The sequence below is a fragment of the Cryptomeria japonica genome, chromosome 9 (genome assembly GCF_030272615.1).
Source record: "Cryptomeria japonica chromosome 9, Sugi_1.0, whole genome shotgun sequence".
NCBI classification, from domain to species: Eukaryota; Viridiplantae; Streptophyta; class Pinopsida; order Cupressales; family Cupressaceae; genus Cryptomeria; species Cryptomeria japonica.
This window is the reverse complement of record NC_081413.1, coordinates 154,357,506-154,379,524: the sequence shown is the minus strand read 5'-3', so window position 1 is coordinate 154,379,524 and position 22,019 is coordinate 154,357,506. Positions and strand designations below refer to the sequence as shown.

General features: G+C 38.8%; 2 protein-coding genes across 2 annotated transcripts; both read right to left on the bottom strand.

The window, feature by feature from the left end:
- Positions 1 to 8,388: 8,388 nt before the first annotated feature.
- LOC131858645 (ATP-dependent DNA helicase Q-like SIM) lies at positions 8,389 to 9,033 on the bottom strand. The gene is made up of 2 exons (XM_059211946.1): positions 8,634 to 9,033; positions 8,389 to 8,595 (listed from the first exon to the last, which is right to left on the bottom strand). The coding sequence occupies exons 1-2, from the start codon at positions 8,933 to 8,935 to the stop codon at positions 8,394 to 8,396; spliced, it is 504 nt and encodes a 167-aa protein (XP_059067929.1). The 5' UTR covers positions 8,936 to 9,033; the 3' UTR covers positions 8,389 to 8,393.
- An 11,436-nt stretch (positions 9,034 to 20,469) lies between these two features.
- LOC131858315 (ATP-dependent DNA helicase Q-like SIM) lies at positions 20,470 to 21,075 on the bottom strand. The gene is made up of 2 exons (XM_059211514.1): positions 20,671 to 21,075; positions 20,470 to 20,632 (listed from the first exon to the last, which is right to left on the bottom strand). Exons 1-2 carry the CDS (start codon positions 20,970 to 20,972, stop codon positions 20,470 to 20,472), a joined length of 465 nt encoding a protein of 154 aa, XP_059067497.1. The 5' UTR covers positions 20,973 to 21,075.
- Between the last annotated feature and the right edge of the window lie 944 nt (positions 21,076 to 22,019).

Here is a 22,019-nt window from a genome sequence, read left to right as displayed (position 1 = left end):
TGATACCTGCAGAGTGTAAGTGCAGAAGGTGAAGAGGAGCTTAAGCGGATCTGCATTGGCATTGAGTGCTATTACCATATCATTGTAATACCTATTGATCTCTAACCACCTCAACAGTTGGAAAATCCCTTAACAGGGTAGCCTTAACCGGCTTGCTGTAAATCCTTTAATAGGGTAATTCAAAGCTATTGAGTTTGAAATCCTTTAGCTATTGAGTTCTTGAAATCCTCTAACAAGGTAACCTTTAACAAGGTTTAACCCTTAACCGAGTATTGTAGCCATCCCTTAACCGGGTGACCTCTAACAGGATCAGTTCCTAGCAGAACCTTTTGTAATGTCTCTAACCAGACAAGGCTCCTAACAGAGCGAACTTCTAAAGAGTTCAAAAATAGCTTGTGGGTATTCATCCCCACCATGGTTTTTCCCAGTTGGGTTTCCATGTGAAAAATATGTGTGTCATGTGTGATGCTTTTATCTTGTGATGCTTTGCTATTGTCTGTCAAGCATATAATGGTTCTATGTTTTATGCCTGTCAATAAAACATGTTGAACTAGTTGTTATTATGATCTAATGGTAGATTACCTATTTATGCATAAGGGAGAAATAGTAAGGTAGTCTTGAGTTAAGTGAAAAGCTAAGTGAGTAATCAGTTAATGCTTGTCTCAGTCAGTCTTAGCTTTACCAGTTGCACTCTGTTTCAAACCGGTGTCACTGTTTGCCAGTCATTTGAAGTGTCTTTTGTCAAACCGGTTTAGGACTATATTTTTGTCTGTACTGATTCACCCCCCCCCCCTCTCAGTACCGGGTTAGTACTATCAGTTCATCATTGAGTTATCAACATACTCCAACAAGATTACCCTATCATTACAATAACGAGGTAGTCGCATTGGATTCCCTATGAATCCACTAACTTTGATGTAAGTGGAGCGTGGGTTTTGGATGAACCAACATGCCCACTCTCGAATGATAGCAATGGCTTCCGGGCTTATCCGATATCCTGCATCTCTAGTCAACCTAATTATTATAGGGAAGATAAAGGCATCATTAACCCTCTTGAAGTGTGTCTTGACATTGGTTAGAGTGAGCTGGGAATAATATTCCCATATCTTCTTCTGTCCCTCCTTCTCTCCTAATTGTCCTTCTACCTGTAGGCTTGGAAATTTTCTAACACTGGCAGCTACCCAAATGACGTAGGATGTGAAAAATAACTTTTGGGTATGCTGCACCTCCTTCATTTGCTTACAAATATTGTCAGAAAGGATTTGTGGCCAATCAAAATATTGCTTTCCTACCAATATGGCACTCATAAACTAAAACATCCAGGGGTGGAAATGCTTGCAGTCAAGCTTGCCAAAGGCCCCACTGAGCATAATAATCAAGTCCCTTTGAGGCTCTTTGAAGTCCGCCCTCGGGACCTCTGTAGCTTTGAGCCCTATTTTTCTCTCTTCTTCCAACCAGTTGGTATTCATGTGTCTTTTGCTAGCTGATACCTTGTCATTCCATGTCTTCAAGGCCTCTTCTTCTATTAGTAAGAATGTCTCTTCCCTAGTTGGGATTCCAAAGACGAACCCTAGCATATCCGATGACAAGTCAATAATAGTTTTTCCCTGTGCATCAATGCATTTTCTGGTCCCTGGATTGTAGAATGGAGCGATGGTCATTATAAATTTTGGTGCTTGTAGTGACTGTGGGAATACAGTAGCTTCCACAAGACCAGACCTCTTGATCCTTTGGTGGAGAGGATCTAGGTTGGGTTTATCCAATTGGGTTCCAATATCCCCAATTTCTATGTGACCTACTTCGGTGTCCATGACCCATTTGATTTGATCATCCAGCTTCAAAACATGGACCTATCCCTGATATTGGTATTTCATGGTGGCTGGAAGTCTATCAATTTCTTTGCCTCTCTTGTTGGCGGATGAGTCCATCTAACCACTAGAACCTACAGGCAAAACACAAATTTTCAATCCTCAATACTAAACATAAATTTTGATCCACTTCGGGACTTAGGGGTCCCGGGGTAAGCACAAAGGAAGAAGGCTCAGAACTCTGGGGATCCGGGGTTTTGAGGTAGAGTCTACAAAAACCTCCTGGAACTCCAGGGATCCGAGGTTTCAGGCTTTTGATTTGGGGCGATCCGGAACTCCGGGGATCCGGGGTTTCGGGGTGAAATGGAAGGTGAAACCTGGAACTTCAGGGATTCAGGGTTCTGGGGTGGAATGGAATGGGAACCCGGAACTCCGGGGATCTGGGGTGGAAAACTAAGGCATGCCCAAAAACTAAACGCAAAAGAAAACAAACAACATGAAAAGACATCTAATCTAGAAAAACACAAGGAGAGAAAATTCACCAACCTGGTGAATCAAAAATTGAACAAATGCCAAGAGAAAGCTCGGGAGTCCAGAGGTTCACAACTTGGGGCTAGGGAGGATAAGTTATAAATGCACAAATGAACTCAAAAAGTTCATCATCTCTTATATATAGCCTCCCAAAATCGTTCCGTACGAAAAACATAAACACAACCTCGGGACTCCTAGGTTGACAGAAAGGAAAACAAAACCACCTCGAGACTTCGGGGCTCTGGAGTTCTGAGGTCGATAGACCCAAGACCTCGGGACTCTGGAGTTCCGAGGTAAAAACCAAAAAGGGACCTCAGGACTCCGGGACTCCGGAGTTCCGAGGTAAAACCAAAAAGGGACCTTGGGACTCCGAGACTTTGGAGTTCCGAGGTTGACAGACCCAAAAGGGACCTCGGGACTCCGGGACTCTGGAGTTCTGAGGTAAAAACCAAAAAAAGAAGGAAAAAGGGGGTCCACATTTTGACTCAAGGAAACCAAATGGGGAAACAGATATGCTAGGCATAACAAGTACTTGGCAACTTTCTGTTTTAAACACTCAAAACTCTTATCTACTTCTTTGGCCCACACAAACTTCACCTTACCACCACCCTTGATGGTTTCTAACATATGTGCACAAATATCACTGTAATTTCTAATGAATTTCTATAAAATGTTGCCAAACCATGAAAACTTCTTACCTCTCTTGCTATCTTAGGTGTAGGCCTGTTCAAAATAGCCTCTACCTTGGAAGAATCCATCTTCAAGTCACCATTAGAAATGACAAAGCCTAAGTACACCAACTCCTGCTTCATGAAGTCACACTTTTGTAAATTTATCATCAACTACTACTCCTGCAGCCGCTTCAAGACTATCTCCAAGTGTTTCAAGTGCTTCTCCTTGCTCTTACTAAACACCAATATGTCATCAAGGTAGACTACAACAAATTTCCCTATAAACTCCTGCAACACTTCATTCATTAGTCTCATAAAGGTACTAGGGGCATTTGAAAGACCAAAAGGAATCACTAGCCACTCATACAACCCTTCATTGGTTTTAAATGCAGTCTTCCATTCATCTCCCTCTCTTATCCTTATCTGATGGTACCTACTCTTGAGGTCAATTTTAGAGAAATAGGTAGCTCCCCCTAAATAATCCATTAGGTCTTCTATCCTTGGAATGGGAAACCTATATCTGATGGTTATCCTATTGATAGCACTAGAATTAGTACAAAGCCTCCATTTCCCATCCTTCTTTCAGGATAAAACAGTAGGTACTGCACATGGGCTAAGGCTCTTTCTCACCAACCCTTTATCTAGGAGATCTTGAATTTGCCTAGCTCTATCTCATCATTCTATTGTGGGGTCACTTTATATGTTGCTTTGTTAGCAAGTATTGTTCCTGGTATGAGGTTAATTTGATGACTAATATCTCTGATAGGTGGCAGGGAATCAGGTATATATTTCACAGCCACTCCTTTGTACCGGTCTAGTAGATCCCTGACCTCCTTAGGTCCTACCTCACTCACACCCTTCTTCCTTTCTTCCTTGGGCTTCACAATCAAAGCACAAACTACTCCACCTTCCTCCTTTAGTGTATTTAGGAACTCTTTTTCTCCTACCATCATCACACTAGATCCTACATGTTGTGGATCCCCTTCTACCACTGACTGTATCCTAAAGGTCACACCATCCTTTTGGAAAGAGTAAGCACTCTTTTCTCCATCATGATGAGCCTTTCTGTCAAACTACCATGGCCTACCAAGAAAAAGATGGCAAGCATCCATTGGAAGGATGTCACACAAAATTTTATCCTTATACCCCCCTAGTACTGAACTCTACCCATGCTTGTTCATTGATGAGTATGTGTTGCCCTTTGTTCCACCAACTGACCCTATATGGACAACTATGGGGTATCATTTTGAAGTTCAACTTGTTTACTGCTTCCAAAGATACAGTTATTAATAGATCCTAAATCTATGCCAACTTTACAAACCTTACCTTGAATCTTGTAGTTGACTCTAAACAAAGCCTTTCTCTGGGGTGGCTCAGTCTTCACTGGTTCCTTGAGTAGTATCCTCTTCATCATCAGGTTCTCTCCCATCTCTGATGTCAAATTCACTTCAGGAGATGTCACACTCCTTACATCTTTTTGAGTCAAAGTGGTTCTCCTCTCACCACCATGAGAAGTTGAGGCCTTCTCTGGACACTTGTAGGCTAGGTGCCCCATCTGATTGCAGTTATAGCATCTCATACTGGAGAACTTGGATCCTCTCCCTGATCCATTTGTCCCACCTCTTACATTAGGTCTTCTTCCACGATAGCCTCATCTATTACTTGAGTCCCCAACTTTCTCTCCTTGGCTAGACTCACCACTAGACCTTTGGTTAGGACTTCTTCCTCCAAAACTGCCTCTACCTCTGAAACTTCTCACTCCTTTACCTCTATTGCTCGGCTCACTTCTTCTTTTTAGTTTCTCTTCTATCCTTAGGTCCGATTGAAAACACTTGTTCACTATCTCTGGTGCCAAGATGTTGATCTCATCTTGGATGTTCATCCTTAGGTCGTTCAAGTACCTGGCCACTTTATTTGACTCCTCTTCTTGTCTCTTTGACCTGAGACTGAGTTTATGAAACTCCTTTGTATATGCATTCACATCAAGGTCTCTTTGTCTGAGGTTATGCAATTTTCTATACATCTGCACTTCATAGTCAATGGTCATGAATTGTGTCTTGACTTTAGCCTTAATCCTTTCCCAAGAGGTTATCATACTTTTTTCGCTCCTTAGCTCTCTCCCCTTGTACATAGTTCCACCATGTAAAAGCAGAACCCTTCAACCTTGCTTTTGCCAACTTAACTCTCTTATCTTCAGGGATTTCTTTGTACTCAAAATGACTGGTCAATGCCTCAATCCGGTTTATCACCTCTTTTGCTTCCATACTTCCACTATATATAGGCAACCCATCAATGGTGTCCCTATTGATTAACCTCAAGGCATCTACAATTTCCCTCTGATTTGTAGGTATCTCCTCTACCCACTTATAGGATTCCCCATCTTCTTTATCCCCTTCTTCATTAGCGTCACTTCCATCTTCCTTATCCTTAGTCTTTTTCAATTCTTCAAGCATGGACTCAAGCATCTCCTAAATCAACTTATTCATGACATCTTGTGACATAATCTTAGGAGGCATTCTCTCAACGCCTATTTCAATATTTTCCTCTGACATACACTAAGACCACACTACCCAAGTGATCTTCAAAAATCTGTCTCTGATACCAATATGATGAGGAGGCAACAAACCGGAAGGAGATAACCTTGAACCAGCCAATCACTAAGGCATACAAACTCAACCGATAATCCCTAACTACAAAAATCCTTACACAACATCAAGTCAAGCAATGGTTCAGTGACACCAAACAACACCTTGGAAGACCCCAAGGCTCCACTATGTCTACTTACAAATAATTAACACTTCTCAAGTTCTTGTGTGACTACACACACCCTTGCATACATGAGTGGGCTACTACTAGGCTTTAGGGTTTGAATGGCCCACATGACCAATTCAATACAACGATCCTTGGAGGGGTGTTCTCACAACACCTTAACACAAGTGAAATAGGATTTCATGGTTTAGTTCCACCGGAACATCAAATTTGACTCACTTTCCCACAAACTGAACTGGTTGCAATTAGGCCTCCATTTGAAAGAATCAGGTGATAACTTTTGACACCCTAAGGATCTGAGAATTTTTTTTATATTTTTAGATACCCTTTTGGGAGTTCTCAACAATATCTTAGTTTCCGGTACATGACCTGTTATCACTTGAACCTGCACCCCTGTTTGCTAAGCTATCAACTCAGTAGGCTTGTGACACATGGGAACCCTCCTAGGCTTGCGGGTTGCCTAAAAATCGGAGTGAACCTCCAGAGTAAGATGGCTCTTTTCAAATTCTGCACCTAAACTAATAGCTTCTTCAAGGAAAAGAGTAAGGAGGAGAACATGTAAAACTGAAATCTAAATCTAAGGTGATTTTGCACCAGATGATATGTTGAAATCCAACTAAGCAAAAGATACACAGTATAACAGTGATAATAAACCTCTTTTACACTAACCAACAACCCATGATCTTTGCATCAATACTTCATAAGAAGGCTGGATAATCACAGTCCTGAGAGGAAAAAACCCCTTTCACAACCTAAGACTGGTAATTACTAAAAAACACAGCTTATGACCTGCAAGAACATATATATTTCTATATAAGGCATCAACAGAAAGTGCAATTTTAAGGGAGGCAAAAAGCCAACCACAAAGAACTGACTAACACTAAAGACACAATAACAGAAAAGATGAGAAGTATGAGAGGTAAGCCAAGCTATTATCCCTGCCAAACAGGTATCACCAAGCTTTATAATTCCTGAAAATGTGTTACAAAAACATTCCTTCCTGCAGAGAGAACTCAGAAATTACAGTCTGCTAAAAAGATGAATGAAGAAGAACCCTAACAAAAATGAAGGCTTCTAGTATATATGCTTTTTTCCAAGGCAATCAAAAAGACTCCACCTCCTCCTCTTAGGTCGAGCAAACTCAAAAAACCCACTTTTTTGGCCCTAAACATGTTTGAAAAGGAAAGTATTTGAGCAAAAAAGTCAAGCCACCCATTCTGCAACCATAAAACCCCTTAAATGCATCATAAATGACTCTGAAATATCCCTGACAGGCCTGCAAGCCTTCATAAATGCAAAAATATCTCTGACTTTATCAATAAATGAAAATAAATATCTAATAAAGTGAACACTTTATCAAATATTCATTTTATTCTACTTGTATATCAAGTCAAGAATTAATAAATGAAATAAGAAATACATATAATAAAATGACCTATTAATATCATTTTAAGAAATATTTTAATCACTCCATTTATTAAAATAAGAGAATTATTTAATAAAGTGACAAGTTAATAAGTCACTTTAAGAAATAACTTCATTATTTTATTTATTCAATTCTTTTTGACTTAATATACAAATAAAATAAAATAACATATTTGAAAAAGTGATTTAAAAATATCACTTTATTAAATAAATTTATTTCATTTTTATATTTGTAGACTTTTTGCTTTAAAATTTAATCACTTTATTAAAACTATTAAGCTTATATATTATCACCTTTTTTAAAAAAAAAAAGACATATTAAATGATAAAATAAGCTTAAAGTTTTACAAAGGCATTAAAAAGGGGCCCCAAGACATTTCCATGAGGCCATTTGCAAGGAAGACAAGAAGAAATAAAAACAAGGGAAAAATGAAAAAAGCCCATGCAATATTGATGCATACTTAGGGAAATTCAACCCTAAAAACCTCATTTCCTTTCACGATATTTTCATCTCCCTTTCGTTGGAACTGAGGGCGGCCGCCATGAGGGTTTGGAGGTCAAAATGAAGGGCATTTCAATGTTTTCCTGCAGATCTTTGTTATTAAGGCTGCTAGCGTACCTCTTTTCCTCACCTTTGCCGATTCTGGGCACATTTTGGGGAGCCGCCGTGGAGATTTTCTTGTATTTTTCTCTGTATTTTATAGGCGTGGCCTTTTTGATGTCTTCATTCCCCTTGGCAAACTCTGTTGTGAAGTAGCCGCCATGAGGGTTCGAGCGAGGATGAAGGGCATATCAAGCTTCGAAACAAACACTCAGGCCGCCATGAACATGCCACATTCCGAAGGTTTTTTCGAACTTCTAGAAACGGCTTTCTGATTTCAATGAATACTAGGCATTTCATCTTTATTTTCTATTGTAGTGTGGTCTTCTTGCTGGGCGCCATGTCTGATTTCTGGGCGATTTTCAGGTCTCCATGGGTTTTTAGAAGGAATTGCAAGTATCTTCACCATTAATGGCTGCTACTAGTAACACTCCTTTTGCTTTTTGCTGTTCTGGTTCTGATTTTCTGAGAATAATTTTTTGAAAAAAAATGGTTTTAATCTCCACATGTTTCATTCTTCAATTATATGCCAATGAAACCCTTAAGACTTTAGAAGTGTGCTATCTTTTGTTCCTTATCCTTATGCTTTTATATCACCCTTTCAATGACCTCCTTGAAGGAAACCATTTCTGAGCATCTTCCAAAATGATGATCTCCAGTTCTTTTATTATTAAGGTCTGATTGTCCATAATTTACACTGCTCTGCAGTTCCACCAAAACACTAAGTAATATCTCTGCTTCCTTGATGAGGCTCTCACATTTGGGTGGCCCTTTTATGCAAATATCACATCTATGTATTGTAAGATAGGCAATTGGTAGGTAGTATACATTCCACATTTCATTGCAATCAGATCCTCCCCAAAGTATTGAACCAGTGTTTTCGCTTTGCAACATGTTGTTGAAACCCCATATCTAAAACAGTCTGACAGCATACTAAGTGCATTTTGAGTTTGTTCTGCATCTCTTCTACTAGGTAATAGTGATGGAAGCCTTGTCATGTCAGCATATAAAGTACAATTTGCTAGTAATCCACCTCTTCCAGCTCTACCAGCTTCTTGATAATAAGCCTCCAAGCTTTGTGGCCAACCATAATGAATAACTTGCCAAACATTTGACTTGTCAATTCCCATGTCAAAAGCAACTGTTGCGACAACCACCTGTAATGAGTCATTATGAAACAGATCATGCACATTATGCAAATGTTTCTTTCACAACTTTGCATGATAAGCTACAGCCTTCCGAAAATGATGGTTTTAATCAGATTTTTCTTTAAAAAAATGTGAAAACCATATTGCTGTGTATATCTCTAAATGACTGTTTTAGGAGATTTTCACTCTGTTTCCATTTTTCAATTTGATCTTTCTCAATTCTGAAGATGACTTTCTGAGCATAATTCCTTTCGAAAATAATGGTTTAATCATATTTTTTCTTAAAAATACTAAAAAAAATGTGAAAACCATATTGTTGTGTGCATCTCCGAATGACTATTTGGACTGAAAATGGTGGAAAAAACATTATAAACCCTCCTTTTGTCATCTACCATTATGTTGTGCGTTAAAATATGTATTTAATGAAAACTGTAGCTGCATATTTCTACAAAATACTCTTGAATCTGAATATCATTTGCAAGGACGTAGCTGTCTTGGAATTGTTGAAATATCTGATCAATAATGCCTCTTCTAGTTTATCATAAAAATTTTCAGGCTCGATGCATAAAATGTCCTCTTAATGATCATTTGTAAATATTTTCACATCTTGTTCATGCTCCTTGCATGCATCTTCTCTTATACCCCTTGGAAAAAGCATATTAATGTTGTTTGAAGATCCGTGCACTTGTTGTCATGGAAGATATGTAGTTGCCAATAATCAGATAGAGATGCACCTCGAATAATTCATTCATTTCATGTGACATCTACTTAGGTGTTAGCTTGATATTTTGATGGCTGCTGCTACCTTTGTTTTGAATATAACAGCAACCTGATCATTTACTGCTCTTCTGCATCCTGAAGTCTTTAACATAAGGTTATAAAAAAGCACACCCAATTGATGCCTATCATGCTTTCATGATAGCCATAATGTTATGTGATGGCTGAGATGTTCCTTTCTGTTACTTATATTGCAAACCATTCCTTCCATGATTGTAAATTGACTGTGACTATGCACTTGTGGTTTATGAGAAAATTTGACCTTGCGCATTGTAGTATTTTCCAGACTTCTGACAGTATAAGCTCCACTATGTTTTACTGAAAAATTCATTCCTTTGAAGGCATGACAACACTCCTTATGCGTGAAATCATTATCATCATGTTGTGCTACACTACTATGCTCTATTTGCTACATAATGGAGATTACTCTGACGTGAATACATCCTTGCATACATCTTCTAAGACATGTGACCTGTGGTGTGAATGATTGTTGTCCATACTGACTTTGATTCTAGTCTGTACCATTTTCTGAAATATGATTGCATGCCCTTTTGAATTGATCACTGTGATTGTATCTTTGATTATATGCATCCCTTCCATAATTGTGTTTAATGGTATCTTGCATTGTATTAGAAAATGTCTTCGTTATGATTCTGAAAATGCATTGTATTCCTTACTATTTGCTGCCCAGTGAGTCTGAAAAATTGAATGTTGCATTTTCTATACTTAGTGTACAACTTTAAGTATGCACTGCATATCTCATTAGCATACGCAAATACCTTGTCCACGTCCTTTAAAAAGGAGAGTCTTATCATGTTTATTGGTTGATCATGTGATCGCATACTTGCATTTTGTTACTCTTTTTCTATCACCAGCTTTGATATAACTTAATTGTATGAGACCTTGCTATCGTTTCACATGAGCTGGGCTCAACCCTTGTGGGAGCCTCATTCATCCCCACTCATTTTTGTGAATTTCATGACCAGCAAGCTGTCCCTTTTCCTAATCCTACACATGAAGCAAACATGTTAGCAAAAATATGCATATGCATGGTGATTTTCCTTTGATTTGATATTTGCCTTTCGAGATCCCTTTGTGATGCTAGTTATATGCATCTGATACATGTAGGGATTATATATGTGTGTGTGTGTGTGTGTGTGTGTGTGTGTGTGCACATTAGTACACATGTTAGGAATGTAGTCAGCCATTGCTTAGAACAAAATGTTCTAACGCATTGCATATTTTAACTCTTTTGCAGATACCAGAAGGAAAGCAGATACGGACTAGGGTGAAGCAGCAAGACAAAGGCAACATCGAGTCTACTTCAACTGTTCCAGTAATTCAGGCAATGACTGGTTCCATTCTCAACATGCCTTCTTCATTTTTGTACTAATGCATACATATCTGTATATTTCTTTTCTGCACTGGATGCATGTAGCTAGTCTCACGGCTCTTTGTGTGGGACGCATGTTTGAATATTAATAAAAATACTTCTCCTTTTGATGAGATGTCTCTCTCTTTTATTGTTACAGACTAGAAGTATTTAAAAATGCCATCTTTAGCTCATTCCTTAGTGCAGTTGGAAACACAAAAGTAGAGAAGTAGTACACACTTGTTTCACTTTGTAAAAACTAGCATATCTTAACCTATTTTTCAGCTAGAAGCGAAAAATAGGTAACATTTTTGGCAACATCTACTATATGTTTGCCTGCTAAACATCTTGACCAGCTGCCTTTAGAAAATTCATTGGGCACAGTGTGACTTGTAACCTTTGTGAAAACTGAAAAAACTCATCATAACACTACAAAACTCTCTCTTTCCTCCTTTGAATCTGTCCTAACCTATTGAGTATAGGTGTAGGGTTCATGGCAGTGGTCTTGACACCCCGCTATCATGAATTCTACATGTGTATTTGATAGATTAGGACAGGTCAGCAACAAAGCACCTCTGAAAAACACTCTCTTGCACTACTAAAACTCATATTCAAGCTGAAAACTTCACTAAAAGCACCTCTAGAAGACTGTTGTGAGTTGTCTCAGTTTTATGAGGTGGATATGTATGATGTGTGGCAGTGGAAACATGTATTCACTACTTCATATGGTAGGTATCTTCTTCATCGAACTATGGCAACTTACAACAGTCTTACCTCCACAAAAACTAAAACAACTAACAACTAACTGCACATGAAGCGCTTAGGGAAAACAAAACAGCAACTAACCAACTATGCAGCAACACTTATTCAACATCAAGAACCTACTCCATTATATACAAGTTGTAATCATACCTCAAAAGCAATGCTTGAGGTGAATCCCGTTGACTGGGATTGGTTCCATGTTGTCATCCAGCTTGGAGAGCTGGAAAGCGTTGTGCTGCTTACATTCAAAAATAATGTAAGGCCTACTCCAAAACGCATCAAACTTGGAATGCTTTCTAGGCTTGCTTTTGAGGGTGTCCCATTTCAGCACCACATCGACTTCCTGGAAGTTTCTTGGAGACGCTCTTTTGTCAAAGGATCACTTCATCTGAGCTTGATGTTGCTCTATCTTGTTCATAGCATCCTTTCTAGCCTCTTCTAGCTCAAATAATTGAGCTAATCTTACTGTTAGGGGGTCTTCCTCCAGTGTGTCCAACTGATTTGCCAAGTCCAGTGCTGGAAGATCGAATGAGATAGGAAGCCTTGCTTCCTTACCATAGACTAGCATAAAAGGTGATTGTCCCGTGGACCTTTTTGGGGTGATCCTATCAGCCCATAAGGCTGATTTTAACTGAGTATGCCAAACCCGTTGGTTACCCTCCATGGTCTTCTTAATGATCCTAATCAGATTTTTATTAGTCGATTCTGCCTAGCCATTGCCTTGTGGATAATAGTTGGAAGACGTATTTAGGTAGATCCCTTTCTTGACAGCCCAATCAGAGATTTTAAGACCAACAAAAGCGAGCCCATTGTCTGAAATTATGGACTCCGGAACCCCAAACCTGGCAACCAGATCTTCGTAGAAATTTAGGACAACAGTCTTGTCTGCCTCTTTGAGTGCCACTGCTTCAATCCACTTGGTGAAATGATCAGTGGTTGTAAGTATCCACTTATGGCCAGCACTGGATGAAGGGTTTATCACCTCAATAAAGTCCAAACTCCACCTCATGAAAGGTTGTTCCACCTGAATCAGCTGCAAAGGTAAAGCTGCCAATCCCATTTTGCCAACAAACAGGGCGCATTCTTTGTACCTTCTGACCCATATGTGTGCATCTCTGAATAATGTGGGCCAATAATAGCCACCCTTCATCACCTTAAGAGCTGTTGCTATTGGGGAAAAATGGCCTCCAGCTGATCCCTCATGAAAATCATGCAGCAACTTACTTACTTGGTCAGGCCCAATGCATCTCAACAATACACCATTAAAATCTTTATGGAACAAGATGCCATTAAGAAGTGCATAAGGTATGGACTACAGTCTGAAATACCTTCTTTTAGTTCTGTCCAGCAACTTAGGACACTCACCAGTTTGCAGAAAATGAGTCATTTCCTACACCCAATCAGCAGTAGGAGTCCAAACCTCTGTTTGCTCGTCATCTTGCAGTGTTAGAACAACTTCCTATTCATGCTTTGGCGAACTAGAAACACCATCAGCAAGTTGTTCGCATAAACCTTTGCCTCTAACCAGCTTGGTAACTTGAATTTTGACGTCATATTCCATGACCTTGGTTACCCAACCAACCCTCTTGTCATTGAGATCCTTGCTCAATAGAAACTCCTTTACACTTGGGTGAGTAACCATTAAATTAATGCTATTGTTAGATAGCATGTGTTTGAATTTCTTCAAACTCCTAATAACAACAAGCACATGTTTTTCAACAAAAGTGTACCTTAGCTCGTAGTCCTTCAATGCTTGGCTGAAGAAGGCTAAAGGTTGTTCCGAGCCTTCATCATTTTGTTGTACCAACATAGCTGAGATAGAATCTACATTACCATAGGCATACAAAGTGAAATATTTAGAAAATTTAGGATTTAGAAGTGTAGGAGCAGTAGCCAATGCTTCTTTAATTAGCTCAAAACTTCTCTTGCCCTCCTTGGTCCAGCTATAAGACATATTCTTTCTCAACATGGTAGTCAAGGGATTCAACAAATCTACAATATCAGGGATGAATCTCCTGACGAAATTAATCCTTCCTATGAAGCTCTGCAGACCTTTCTTATGAGTTGGTAAAGGAAGGGCCAAAATGGCACTTATCCTCTTAGGATCAATGGTAATACCGTGCTTGGAGACCACGTAACCAAGCAATCTACCCCCGTGGACAACAAATACACACTTTTTGGGATTAAGTGACACCCCAAATTCTCTGCACCTTTCGAGAACCTGCCTCAAGTGGTTAAGATGATCCTTAGCCTCTTTGGAGAAAACTGTGATGTCATCAAGGTATACTAAAATAGATTTGTACATTAGGCCTTGAAAGGCCATATCCATGGCTTTCTGAAAAGTTGCCTCAGCGTTAGACAAACCAAATGGCATCTTCTTGTAAGCCATAGTCCCCCATTTTGTGGTGAAAGTCGTCTTAAACTGATCTTCCTCCTTAACCAATATCTGGTTGTAACTAGAATAACCATCCAACAAGAAAAACCTCTCGGATCCTGAAACAACTTGGAGGATCTGCTCCATGGAAGGCAAAGGGTGACGGTCTTTCAATGAAGCTCTGTTTAGATCCCAGAAATCTACACACAGCCTAATCTCTCCATTCTTTTTTCTAACCGGCACAAGGTTGGAAACCCATGAGGTATGTTTGATAGGGAATATTATGTTACTCTCAATCAACTTGTTTAATTCTTTCTTCATAAGAGGTTCAAGCTTAGGATTCAATGACCTTTGCTTCTGCCTAACAGGTTTGGTGTTAGGCTCAAGCTCTATAGTGTGTTGGGCAAGGTGAGGATCAAATCCTTTTAGGTCGGTGTATTCCCATGCAAAAATGTCATTGAAGTCTCAGAAAAGCTTAACAAATGCTTCCCTTTCTATTGTTGTACATACCTTACCCAGTTTAAGCAGCTTACCTCTAAAGACTTCGATCTCTTCATAATGGTCCTGCTGAACTTGTATGCTGGCCTTAAGCTTTCTAGCTTCATCATCAGTATTGAAAATTGATTCCAAAGTGACCAAACCCTTTGACATCTTATTGCTTTTTAGCTGAATGATCTGGTCACCATACTCGTGTTGTAGTCTCTCTTGATTAGTATGAGAGAACTCAGCTTCCTCTCTCAAGAAATTTACAATCTGCTGGTCACTCTCAAAAACTTGCCAATGTACGTCATTATCTGGTACAACTGGCCTAATAATAATCTTTACATGTTGATGGCTACCATCGCTACCAATTCCCTTGGGAAAATCAAACTCTGCTCCTATGGCTACTAATCTGTCAGCACACTTATTCTGATTTCTAGGTATGGATATCAGATTGAAGGCATCAAATCTTTCTAAGAGGTCCCACACCCTATGCTTATAAGACTAAAGCAAATCATTCTTTGTAAGACAAATGTTCCTTACCTGATTAGCAACTAACTCGCTATCCCCAGACACTTTCAGACAGTTAATACCTCTCTGTCTTGCCCATTCCAAACCATGGATAAGAACCTCATATTCAGCAACATTGTTAGTACAGCTAAAGCAAAATCTGAAAGCTGAATAGTATCTCTCACCCTTTGGGGAAACAAGCATGCATCCACCACCAGCACCAACTTTGTTCTTTGAGCCATAAAAAAAAAGCTCCCATAGCTCACAATCTTGTTGATCATCACGCTATTCTGGATTTTTCTCTATATCAGGCATGAAGGGATCAGCCTCAAGTATCATAAAAACACCAAAATCGATTTCTTCATACTGTTCACATGGAATAGCAGCGTGGGTCTGAGTTGCCCACTCATCAAGAAGGATATCAGGTATGCCTTCTGTGGGTGTATTGCCTTCTTGAACTGCAAATTGCTCCTCATACTCACTTGCAATCAAATTGGCATTAAGGGGGGGTGGATTGTAAGGCTCTATATGATCTTTGGCTATAGGTTCCGACCTCACAATGACCTTTGTGCCATACCTAGTCCTAAATAGCATATGGGACCAATCTGAAGATAAGTAACCTCCTATTTTTGCAGTAAAATCTCTTGATAAGCATATAGTGAAATAAGGAGGCAACTCTATAACGTAAATGTCTTGTGGGATAGAGAAATTTGGGCAAGCATGAAGGGTTAAACTCAGGTTTTTAATAACTCCTACTGTGTTAACAGCAGTCCCGTCTAATTGGAAAACTCCTTTTTCTAAAGGCTCGTATTCAATCCCCAACCTATCTACAATCTGCTTAGGCATGACCGAACTGCTAGCACCTGAGTCGATCATGCAGTTATGGACTAATTGATCTCCAATGATTAAAGATATGTAAAAGGGTGGGGGTTTAACTTTTGAAGCTTGTTGTTCTTTATCATTTGTAGTAGCATTGGTCAACATAGTCTTGGTTTTATCTTCGTTAAGTTCTTCAAACATATCTAAATTTGACAAGGCTGATTGGAGTAAGTCCCTTTGGCCGGGGATACACAAAGAATCCCACATAGTCATGGATACACTTGCTTTCTTCATATAATCAAGAATATTGAAAGATACACTTGACTTAGCTTGTATCTTAGGGGCAACAACATCACCTTGAGCAACAGCTGTTTGGACTGATGGATTGGGTTGCTTCTTGCCTACCAAGGGCTGACTTGTTGGCGATTGCTTGACATTTTCAGTAGTTGATGGGATAGCAACACTCTGATCCAAGTTCGGCAGCTGATGTATCTGGGTTTGATTATTATCAGATTGTTGCCCTCCTTCTATGGCTCTCTTCTTGGACCTTGTATAGACCATAGCTGCTGAATCAACTTGCTTAATCCCACAAAATTCTCCTCCTTGCCAATGAAGAAGAATTGTCTCAAGTTGTTGATCCCCTTGCTACTGTATAGAATCTTCACGAGTCGTATCCAATTGCCCACTTGAATTATTTTGGACCATCAAGGCCTGGTTAATCACCCCATTTGCACAAGTTCTTTGGTTATGGGGCAAATTGCAGGGAAAACACCAGTCAAAGTCCTATGCTAGATTATTTTGAATGGGCATAAGCTCCTTTGAAGAGCTGGCAGCATTGGGGTTAGAAGCTTGATAAGGCCTTGGATTATAGGCTTGCCTTGGGCCTTGATTATTTGGCTGATAAGGCGATCTATTCGACTGGTTATGCTGATAATTAGACTGAAATGGAGGTTGGCAAGGCCTGAAACCTTGATTCTGCTGCCTTTTTAAGTTTACTATCTCGCTGCCAAACGTTTGCAGCAGTCCCTTGATCTCTTGCAAATCACTTGATTGCGTTGGAAAGTTGTTCTCTTGTCTAACAGACTGAGAACTCGGTGCTGGTAAGGCTAGTGCAACTGGGATGATAGCTATAGGAGGTATTTGCATTGCTATCAGTGGCTGGATGGTAGGAAAAATTGGTAGAGCAGGTCTTGGGGCAATTTTACCAGCCTGTATAAGGTTGTTCTCAGCTCTAGTAGCTATAGAATAGGCTTGGGGTAAAGAAGTGCCTCCCATCGATTGCACCATCACCGAGATATCGCTATTCAAAGCTCTTAAATAGTACAAGAAAGCGTGGTCAGTAGTGGGTCTTACCGTTTGTGGGATTCTATCCCAAGTCTTCTGAAAACGGTGGCTGAAATCTGACATGACCTCATGGGGAGCCCTCTTTATTGTTGACAGTGCTCCATTAGCGACAAATGGTCTAATTTGTCCTCGAAGAAACTGCATAATTGGTCACCCAACTGGTCCCATGTCGCTATAGAATTGATAGGAAGGCCTCTAAACCATTGCAAGGCTTTACCCTTCAAAGATGTTGCAAGTAATTTAACTGCAACATTCTCCTCTGTCACATGGTGAACAACGCATAGGTTTGCAACGTCCTTTGTGTGTTCGGCTAGAGTAATTTGATCTTCGCATGAAAATACGGTAAGCTTTTCAAAGCAGCCACGAGAATATCATCATGTTGTGTTAAATTCAGTGGACTGCCCTGGTTAAATGCAACAAATGACTGATTTCTGCCTGCTGGAATCATGATTACTGGGATTATCGGTAACACAGTATGAGCCCTAACAACAGGGGGAGTAGACTTGGCTCTCCTGGAATAAACACGATTCTCTTTTTGTTTCTCAACTACTCTCCCTCTTCTTCTAGGAGGGGATAACTGCAAAAATTCGAAGGATGAAGAACTGCTCCTGGTTTGTATCCTTCTCATAAGCAAAAGTGCACTGGCTTTACTAAACCAGAAATCAAAGTCGCCAGGTATGTTGTAAGAATGTCTCTGAAAGACTAAAAGTACTGCTACACACACCAAACAACACCATAAAACATTTGATAAAGACTGAAAATTACACTCTTAGTCCCATCGGGCGTGCCAAAAACTATTATCACTTGAACCTGCACCCCTGTTTGCTAAGCTATCAACTCAGTAGCCTTGTGACACATGGGAACCCTCCTAGGCCTGCGGGTTGCCTAAAAATTGGAGTGAACCTCCAGAGTAAGCTAGTTCTTTTCAAATAATGCACCTAAACTAACAGCTTCTTCAAGGAAAAGAGTAAGGAGGAGAACATGTAAAACTAAAATCTAAATCTAAGGTGATTTTGCACTAGATGATATGTTGAAATCCAACTAAGCAAAAGATACACAGTATGACAGTGATAATAAACCTCTTTTACACTAACCAACAACCCATGATCTTTGCATCAATACTTCATAAGAAGGCTGGATAATCACAGTCCTGAGAGGAAAAAACCCCTTTCACAACCTAAGACTGGTAATTACTAAAAAACACAACTTATGACCTGCAAGAACATATATATTTCTGTATAAGGCATCAACAGAAAGTGCAATTTTAAGGGGGGCAAAAAGCCAACCACAAAGAACTGACTAACACTAAAGACACAATAACAGAAAAGATGAGAAGTATGAGAGGTAAGCCAAGCTATTATCCCTGCCAAACAGGTATCACCAAGCTTTATAATTCCTGAAAATGTGTTACAAAAACATTCCTTCCTGCAGAGAGAACTCAGAAATTACAGTCTGCTAAAAAGATGAATGAAGAAGAACCCTAACAAAAATGAAGGCTTCTAGTATATATGCTTTTTTCCAAGGCAGTCAAAAAGACTCCACCTCCTCCTCTTAGGTCAAGCAGACTCAAAAAACCCACTTTTTTGGCCCTAAACATGTCTGAAAAGGAAAGTACTTGAGCAAAAAAGTCAAGCCACCCATTCTGCAACCATAAAACCCCTTAAATGCATCATAAATGACTCTGAAATATCCCTGACAGGCCTGCAAGCCTTCATAAATGCAAAAATATCTCTGACTTTATCAATAAATGAAAATAAATATCTAATAAAGTGAACACTTCATCAAATATTTATTTTATTCTACTTGTATATTAAGTCAAGAATTAATAAATGAAATAAGAAATACATATAATAAAATGACCTATTAATATCATTTTAAGAAATATTTTAATCACTACATTTATTAAAATAAGAGAATTATTTAATAAAGTGACAAGTTAATAAGTCACTTTAATAAATAACTTCATTATTTTATTTATTCAATTCTTTTTGACTTAATATACAAATAAAATAAAATAACATATTTGATAAAGTGATTTAAAAATATCACTTTATTAAATAATTTTATTTCATTTTTATATTTGTAGACTTTTTGCTTAAAATTTTTATCACTTTATTAAAACTATTAAGCTTATATATTATCACCTTTTTAAAAAAAAAAAGACATATTAAATGATAAAATAAGCTTAAAGTTTTACAAAGGCATTAAAAAGGGGCCCCAAGACATTTCCACGAGGCCATTTGCGAGGAAGACAAGAAGAAATAAAAACAAGGGAAAAATGAAAAAAGCCCATGCAATATCGATGCATACTTAGGGAAATTCAACTCTAAAAACCTCATTTCCTTTCACGATATTTTCATCTCCCTTTCACTGGAACTGAGGGCGGCCACCATGAGGGTTTGGAGGTCGAAATGAAGGGCATTTTAACATTTTCCTGTAGATCTCTGTTATTAAGGCTGCTAGCGTGCCTCTTTTCCTCACCTTTGCCGATTCTGGGCACATTTTGGGGAGCCGCCGTGGAGATTTTCCTATATTTTTCTCTGTATTTTTTGGGCGTGGCCTTTTTGATGTCTTCATTCCCCTTGGCAAACTTTTCCGTGAAGTAGCCACCATGAGGGTTCGAGTGAGGATGAAGAGCATATCGAGCTTCGAAAACAAACACTCAGGCCGCCATGAACATGCCACATTCTGAAGGTTTTTTCGAACTTCTGGAAACGGCTTTCTGATTTCAATGAATACTAGGCATTTCATCTTTATTTTATGATGTAGTGTGGTCTTCTTGCTAGGAGCCATGTCTGATTTCTGGGCAATTTTCAGGTCTCCATGGGTTTTTAGAAGGAATTGCAGGTATCTTCGCCATTAATGGCTGCTACTAGTAACCCTCCTTTTGCTTTTTGTTGTTCTGGTTCTGATTTTCTGAGAATAATTTTTCAAAAAAAAATGGTTTTAATCTCCACATGTTTCATTCTTCAATTATATGCCAATGAAACCCTTAAGACTTTAGAAGTGCGCTATCTTTTGTTCCTTATCCTTATGCTTTTATATCACCCCTTCAATGACCTCCTTGAAGGAAACCATTTATGAGCATCTTCCAAAATGATGATCTCCAATTCTTTTATTATTAAGGTCTGATTGTCCATAATTTACACTGCTCTGCAGTTCCACCAAAACCCTAAGTAATATCTCTGCTTCCTTGATGAGGCTCTCACATTTGGGTGGCCCTTTTATGCAAATATCACATCTATGTATTGTAAGATAGGCAATTGGTAGGTAGTATACATTCCACATTTCATTGCAATCAGATCCTCCCCAAAGTACTGAACCAGTGTTTTCGCTCTGCAACATGTTGTTGAAACCTCATATCTAAAACAGTCTGACAGCATACTAAGTGCATTTTGAGTTTGTTCTGCATCTCTTCTACTAGGTAATAGTGATGGAAGCCTTGTCATGTCAGCATATAAAGTACAATCCGCTAGTAATCCACCTCTTCCAGCTCTACCAGCTTCTTGATAATAAGCCTCCAAGTTCTGTGGCCAACCATAATGAATAACTTGCTGAACATTTGACTTGTCAATTCCCATGCCAAAAGCAACTGTTGCGACAACCACCTGTCATGAGTCATTATGAAACAGATCATGCACGTTATGCAAATGTTTCTTTGGCAACTTTGTATGATAAGCTGCAGCCTTCTGAAAATGATGGTTTTAATCATATTTTTCTTTTGAAAAATGTGAAAACCATATTGCTATGTATATCTCTGAATGACTGTTTTAGGAGATTTTCACTCTGTTTCCATTTTTCAATTTGATCTTTCTCAATTCTGAAGATGACTTTCTGAGCATAATTCCTTTCGAAAATAATGGTTTAATTAGATTTTTTCTTAAAAATACTAAAAAAATGTGAAAACCATATTGCTGTGTGCATCTCTGAATGACTGTTTGGACTGAAAATGGTGGAAAAAACATTATAAACCCTCCTTTTGTCATCTGCCATTATGCTATGCGTTAAGATATGTATTTTATGAAAACTGTAGCTGCATATTTCTACAAAATACTCTTGAATCTGAATATCATTTGCAAGGACGTAGCTGTCTTGGAATTGTTGAAATATCTGATCAATAATGCCTCTTCTAGTTTATCATTAAAAATTTCAGGCTCGATGCATAAAATGTCCTCTTAATGATATTTTGTAAATATTTGCACATCTTGTTCATGCTCCTTGCATGCATATTTTCTTATACCCCTTGGAAAAAGCATATTAATGTTGTTTGAAGATCCATTCACTTGTTGTCATGGAAGATATGTAGTTGCAAATAATCAGATAGAGATGCACCTCGAATAATTCATTCATTTCATGTGACATCTACTTAGGTGTTAGCTTGATATTTTGATGGCTGTTGCTACCTTTGTTTTGAATATAACAACAACCTGATCATTTACTGCTCTTCTGCATCTTGAAGTCTTTAACATAAGGTTATAAAAAAGCACACCCAATTGATGCCTGTCATGCTTTCATGATAGCCATAATGTTATGTGATGGCTGAGATGTTCCTTTCTGTTACTTATATTGCAAATCATTCCTTCCACGATTGTAAATTGACTGTGACTATGCACTTGTGGTTTATGAGA

Excerpts from the sequence above, each read along its gene's own strand:
- LOC131858645 (XM_059211946.1), bottom strand. The coding sequence starts at position 8,935 with ATGGGAATTGACAAGTCAAATGTTTGGCAAGTTATTCATTATGGTTGG. Across the intron at positions 8,596-8,633 it reads ATTGCAATGAAATGTGGAAT|ATGTGATATTTGCATAAAAG; the intron begins GTATACTACCTA and ends TACAATACATAG.
- LOC131858315 (XM_059211514.1), bottom strand. The coding sequence starts at position 20,972 with ATGGGAATTGACAAGTCAAATGTTCAGCAAGTTATTCATTATGGTTGG. Across the intron at positions 20,633-20,670 it reads ATTGCAATGAAATGTGGAAT|ATGTGATATTTGCATAAAAG; the intron begins GTATACTACCTA and ends TACAATACATAG.